The sequence below is a fragment of the Penaeus monodon genome, chromosome 18 (genome assembly GCF_015228065.2).
Source record: "Penaeus monodon isolate SGIC_2016 chromosome 18, NSTDA_Pmon_1, whole genome shotgun sequence".
Taxonomy (NCBI): Eukaryota; Metazoa; Arthropoda; class Malacostraca; order Decapoda; family Penaeidae; genus Penaeus; species Penaeus monodon.
In genome coordinates this window covers 9083945-9090921 of record NC_051403.1, presented here as the reverse complement: position 1 = coordinate 9090921, position 6977 = coordinate 9083945, and the positions used below count along the sequence as shown (strand labels likewise).

The 6977-nt window shown below is 31.5% G+C and overlaps 1 protein-coding gene across 2 annotated transcripts in view; it reads right to left on the bottom strand.

Annotated features, from left to right (window-relative positions):
* LOC119584214 (glyoxylate/hydroxypyruvate reductase A-like) overlaps window positions 1-5267 on the bottom strand; it is a 10817-nt gene extending 5550 nt beyond the window's left edge. For both annotated transcript variants that reach the window (XM_037932725.1, XM_037932724.1), the window contains exons 1-8: window positions 5075-5267; window positions 3275-3360; window positions 2790-2873; window positions 1958-2080; window positions 1642-1741; window positions 1343-1439; window positions 879-992; window positions 219-375 (exon numbers count right to left, since the gene is read on the bottom strand). In XM_037932725.1, coding sequence (XP_037788653.1) covers window positions 219-375; window positions 879-992; window positions 1343-1439; window positions 1642-1741; window positions 1958-2080; window positions 2790-2873; window positions 3275-3360; window positions 5075-5252 — 939 coding nt within the window. In that variant the 5' untranslated portion in view covers window positions 5253-5267. The remainder of the gene's footprint in view (window positions 1-218; window positions 376-878; window positions 993-1342; window positions 1440-1641; window positions 1742-1957; window positions 2081-2789; window positions 2874-3274; window positions 3361-5074) is intronic.
* Between the last annotated feature and the right edge of the window lie 1710 nt (window positions 5268-6977).

Here is a 6977-nt window from a genome sequence, read left to right as displayed (position 1 = left end):
CTCTCTCTCTCTCTCTCTCTCTCTCTCTCTCACTCTCTCTCTCACTCTCTCACTCTCTCACTCTCTCACTCTCTCACTCACTCACACACACCACACACACACACACACACACACACACACACACACACACACACACACACACACAACACACACACACACACACACACACACACACACACACACACACATACACACACACTGTTTTTTTAATATATTACTTTGGGATGCTTCCACAGGGGACTTTCCGAGGATAGAGGTTCCTTGGCAAAAACATCCAAAATGGCTGCTGACAACCAACCAGAGTCAAGGCTCCTGATCAGGTCTGCTTCACTTATGAGGTCTCCACGGCCAATGTTAATAAGAACAGCTCCATCTCTGTCCAATGAAGAAAATGTATCAGAATATAAAGAAATTAAGAATGATTATATTCAACCCCAACAGCTAGGCTTTATGCTTTTTCTCCCTTCTCTGTGGTCTAGGCATATCTATGAACACGTTCAACAAAAACTGTAATGGGGCACAGCTGTTTTTATGTTCTGAAATTTGCTAAATATGACTGAACTAAAAGTATACAAAAAGTAAACATAGTGGTTTATGGGTTCTTGTACAGCTGGCAGTACTGAGAGGATGATTGAGAGTTGGGGCATGCAGTGGGGTCCGTACAGGTTTCCAGAGACATGACGGAGACTAATGCCAAGTATCTGTTGACCATAAATTCACACACATGCCTCACTGTTAACAGGTCAAAATTCTTAAATAAGTATTATCCATTTGATACTGACAAAAATACTATGTACTGGAAAAGATTATCCACAGAAGAGAAAAGAAAAAAGAGCTATAAAAATCTCAAGAGATTACTAATCACTACTAAATCATACTTTGCATCCTTCAAGATATCTCCCCCAAGCATTCCTCTTGTCTCTGGGGTTGATGGCATGATATTTACAACATAATCACACTCCTTCAACAGGGATGAAAGCTCTCCAGTATGCCTTTTGGAAAAATACAGAGAATATTACTTACAAAGAATATTAATATTATAAGGAAAAATGCTGTGGTTTTGTCCCTATCATTTGATAAATGACCATTATAAAATCACTCATCAGTCTATAAATAATCTCTTAAACCATTTTTTTTAAATATTATATTTTAACTATTTACACTACACAAATTTCTTTTCATATCTTGTGCATCAAAAAACTCATTGAAACAAACACTTTGAAATGGAAAACAAAAAAACACAATGTTCCATCCCCTTTATGTTTTTACAAACTTCAAAATATTTTACAGAAAACAGGTCATAACAAAGACTTCAACATAAACAGCAAATGATAATACTTACCAATATTTATCAACACTAACACATCTATTCTCATTACTTGGGACTGAGCGGCTGTAACCGTGCACAGTGCATCGGAATGTTTTGAGGCATCTTGCAACTGCAAAAAGAAAATACATATCATTTGAAAGGGAGATTATACCAACCCTTATGAATTATTTCAGCTGATTTCAAACTTCTCTAATATACAGAGAAAGATAAACAGAAAAAAGAGGGATAAAATATGAAATTCAAGTTCACAGACACTGCAGTCCTGATGATTTCATTATATAAAGAGCTAAATAAGTATCCATAAATATTACCTTCTTTTCCAATGTTTCCCATTCCAAGTATTCCAACTACCAAGTCCTGTAAACTACGGTAGTAATGAATCTTCTTCTCATGAAGCCACAAACCTTTCAGCTGTTGGCACAAAAGAAATAGAGAGTAAAATATGCATACAACACCAACTCTTACATAAGAACATGTGTACACACAATTGGAAACTATTTGATGTTTTGTACTGGTATACTGAACAACCAGCATGACTTCTGATGATATATTCACAATCAAAACATTTAATGAACAAGACAGAGGCACATCAACATACACAGAATAAAAGTTATTGGTAAATTCTACCTGGTTTTGATGACACTCAAACCAGTCTCGTTCATGACTTATGATGCGACCAACTGTATATTCTGCCATAAGCTGACCGAAGGAATCCCCAACCATACGAGTGATTGGAAAATTTGGCTTTGGCTGATAAAAAAAGGAAACAAATTAGTTTCTTTTGAGAACACTGAAGTGCAATTAGATCATGTGTCCATACATAACACAATAATCTTTACAACACACAGAAATACATAATATAATAATTGACTATATAACATAATTCTAAAATTCTAAAACAATTGGTCTCAGCAAGGGTATGTGTATCACTGTTAGTACAGAGGAGCCTCTGGGTATGAATAACTAAGCTTTGGAAAAAAGGCTAAAGGGAAAATAACCAAGTAATTCTTCCATGTCAGAATAAGTGTGTCCTCTGTTCAACAGATTTGATTAGAAAACTATGGGTAAAGTAGTTATCAAACTATGCTTTAGATGACATCTCTAGGGCCCTTCAAAATGGGATTTTTTTCTGTATTTTGACTTGATCTGTGATGATTGGCTTACTGTGGGTGTGCATGGTGTCAGTTGATTGCCATGGCCTCTGCACTTTGCACACTAAAGAGCTTGCATTGATTCCTCATTTGATAATAAATTACCATGGAGATCTACAACCCATCTACTTGAATATATGCAGTAGAAATTTCTTGTTTCTGTTTGAGTACTAATGGGTATCTTCTAAACATTTACAGAAATTACATGATCATTTTTTTTCCATTTCCCTGTAACAATGCTAAAATAACTTACAAAACCCATACCAAAAAGTCAGAAATGCAGATTTCAAACATGGTCTAACTCTCACCTTATCCCTAAAAAAATCAACAAGTCCCTCAACTCCTGCCCAAGTTCCTTGGACCCACTGGAGTTTGGGGAGCAGGTGAGTTATCTGAAAGCAGAATCATTATGTTAATTCACTGATTAGAAGTGAATAAGTGAGTAGAAAAAAATCTAAAAAATAAAGGATAAAAACTGTTCCATACAACTGGGATAGTCATGAATATATCTAAACTTATGTACTGTATAAATATAAGAACAAGAATCAAACTCTGAATATCTACACAACAGACAGTATCCAATATGAAAAAGAATTTTATCTCTCAACAATTATATTTAGGAACATGAGTTGTTAATATCTATATTACATATAGCTACTTTTCTAAATATTAACATCAGTACAAACTTGGTGTGCAAAAAAAAAAAGAAAAGATCATCTATAAACCATATAGCTATGTGCTGCATCTCTGTGATTCCGATGTCGCCAATGCAACTGCTTGGCACACTACAAACCTCTGCAATAAAGTTGTTGTCTGCCAAGAGGATTTCAGCATCTTTGAGTTGTTCTACAGCTTTCGCCTGCTCTGCTGCAACACGCCCTGTTGAAAAACTATATATTAGTACTTAATCAATGGGGGATTAATCTGTTTGTAATGCAAAGATCAGGTTGTATCACACGATAAAAACAAATACACATTAAAAAAAAAAGAAAAAAAGATCTACTTGTTATTTGATATTAAAAGCCTATACTTAGAACCATAAATAGAGAAGTCTACACTACTACATAAATAAATTCTGTCTGTTTTGGCATTTAAAGGATTCATTTATGTCATAAACGGCCTGTGCATAGAGCTATCTATTGCAGTAAAGTTAAAAGTTACAATTATTTCATATACACATCTATTCTAAAAATAAAGAAAAATGACATTCCTCCCTTTCAAACAATCCTACGTAATACTTCTTAATCTTTTCATATTCCGCATTTAAACAAAACAAGAATGAAATATGACATAATCTTTCAGTTTCATATCTTGTCTTCTTTATATACATTTTTTTTTTTGTCCGTCAAGATTCAGACACTTTTTCGTTAGCTGTTATCTGGAGAGGCTCATCTAACCTGGTACGTCTTCATATTTTATTCTCACTATCATTCTCTTGAGATATATGGTTTTTCTGTTTGTAATATGAAATTATCATAGGACTGTTATTGTCAGACTTTGTATAAAAAATGGTTAAAATAGATGAAGTTTCAGAAATTATTTTAAAGTTAGTTTATGGAAATAATAATAACACTAACGATACTAGTACTACTACTACCATTACTAATGAAGATGATTACAATGACAGTGATGATGATGATGATGATGATGGTGATGATGGTGATGATGATAAAGATAAAGATAAAGATACAGATAAAGATAAAGATGAAGATGCAAATGAATACAATGACAATGACAATAATAATAATAATAATAATAATAATATTAATATTGATAATAACAACAACAATAATATCAATAATAATAATATCATTAATAACAATAATAATAATAATAATAATAATAATAATAATAATAATAATAATTATAATGATAGCAAACAGTAATGATGATACATGTAAATAACCTTCCTGCCCAAAATTTTACAAAAAGAAGAAGAAAGAAAGAAAGAAAAAAGAAAAGAGAAAAGAGAAAAAAAGAAAAAAAAGAAGAAAAAAAAGGAAAAACTGAAAAAAAAAAAAGAAAGCAAAAAGAAAAGAAAAAGAGAAAAAAGAAAAAAAAAAAAGAAAGAAAGAAAAGAAAAGAAAGAGAGAAAGAGAGAGAGAAAAAAAATGTGTATATATATATCTATATATATATCTATATCTATATATATATATATATATATATATATATATATATATATATATATATATATATATATATATATATACACACATATAAAGAGCTTATTGCATCAAATACACCCATAGAGCTGAATCTCCTATTGAAGAAACAAGTGCCACATCATGGTGCCACAAATGACCTTGGAAACATTTTAGGAAGAATACCCTATGCTATAATCAAATTTTAGATAACATGTTTACATAGCTGCAAATGTGGTTAGAAACAGTAAAAAAAAGAGCTAAGTGTCCTGAGAACGTTGCTTAGAACTTAGTGTTGTTGGCAGCAATACAGTTCAAGTCATAACTTTAGTTTAAAATAAATTGAAAGTTCATCGACAATCCAAGTTGCTACCGTCCATTATCATGGGTTAAAATCCAGTATATTCACATTGTCATGCATATTGCAAGTAACGGTTTCATAGCATTACCTTCAGGCTTGATATTAATCACAACAACATCTGGTATAGCCTCTTGAACGAGCTGTGCCAGTCTAGGAACGATGGAGAAAATGTACACCACTCTCTTTCCCGACGTCGCCATGGTGACTGCCCGGCGTTGGCACTCGGTCCCGGTGGTCGGTGTTTGTGACGTAATCGCGTACGTCATCGTTAAGTCATCTCTGGTGCCCTTTACTGTATTCAATGGGTGGTTGTTGAGCTGATGTATTTTGTTGTTGTTGTTGTTGTTGTTTGTTGTATGCTGTTGTATTATTAACATTTTTTTTTGTTATTATCATTATTATTGTCATCATCGCCATCATTATTATTAATATTATCATTATATTATTATTGTTACTATCATTATTATTATTATTGTTATCATTATCATTACTACTACTATTATCATTATTAACATTATTGTTATTATTATTATCATCACTATTACCATTATCATTATCAACACTATCATATTATTATCTTTACTATTACTATCATTACTATTACCTTCATTATTGTCACTGTAGTTATTGTTATATTATACTATCGTTACTATTTTTATCAATATTATCATTATTAATGTCATTATTATCAACATTCATCATCATTACTATCATCATCATCATTACTACCATTATTATTATCATTATCATTACTATTATTGTTACTGCTAATGTTATCATTGTATGATCATCATTTTCATTTTTATCATCTTGTTATTATCATCATTGTTATTATTATTATCATTTCTATTACTATTATCATTATTATTATCATCCATTATCATCTTTCCTGTCATTACTATCATTTCTAATACCAGCATCACTATTATCATAAATATAATTATCATAATCATGCAGTAGCAAAATCCACGGTCGTGCTGTCAGGGTTTTACTGCGGGGAGTCAAGAGATCCTTATGATTTATTGCCCTTTTGAGGCTTAATACTATTTCCTGGGTAATAGAAACCCAGCTCAAACTATTGCTATGTTATGCAGCGCACCATGAGACTTCAAAAGATCACTAACTTGGATTAGGTTTTTCCAGTTTTAGCCAATCATCATTAACTCCTGTACCTGTACTAGATCTCTTAGATTACTTGGTCGAATGGCTGTCATTATTATTATATGTGTTATTACCATAATTATTATTATCATTACTATCACCATCATTATTATTATTGTAGTTATTGTTATCATTATCACTATCATTCCTATTTTTTATCAATATTATCATTATTAATGTCATTATTATCAACACATCACCATCATCATTACTATCCAATTCATTCAGTTTCTGAGATGTAAGCGTTTGAAGAAAGTCACTACATCATGTATACGATATCTATTACGCATTTATTAATTCATATAGAATCCTGGCGGACTCAACTTTTAGATATTATTATGATCTAGGGGTAGCTTTTTGACGCTTGTTAAGAATATTTAAGTGTTGAAGCAAAAATTTAGATCCTTACCGGACCCTTGATTATGCCAATACTGCTTGTATTAGTACCGTCTGCTCTTTATTTTTTGCTATCATCTGCTTGTATCTATTTCTGTTACAAAGATATCTTCGGTCTATTGCTTCTTCATGCTTTGAAGTCAATTTATCCACAAAACCTTCGGCATATTCGCGTGTTTTTATGTTCTTGCCTCCTGTGTTATTATTATTATTATTATTAGTAGTAGTACCATTATCAGTATCATTAGTATTATTTTATTGCTATTGTTATTATCATACTTCTACTTATTATTATTCTCATTTTTATAATAATAATAATAATTATTATTATACTTATTATCATTAACACCATCGTTATCATCATCGTCACCATCAGCATTGTTGTCGTAATAATAATAATACTGATTATTATTATCATTATCATAATTGTTATT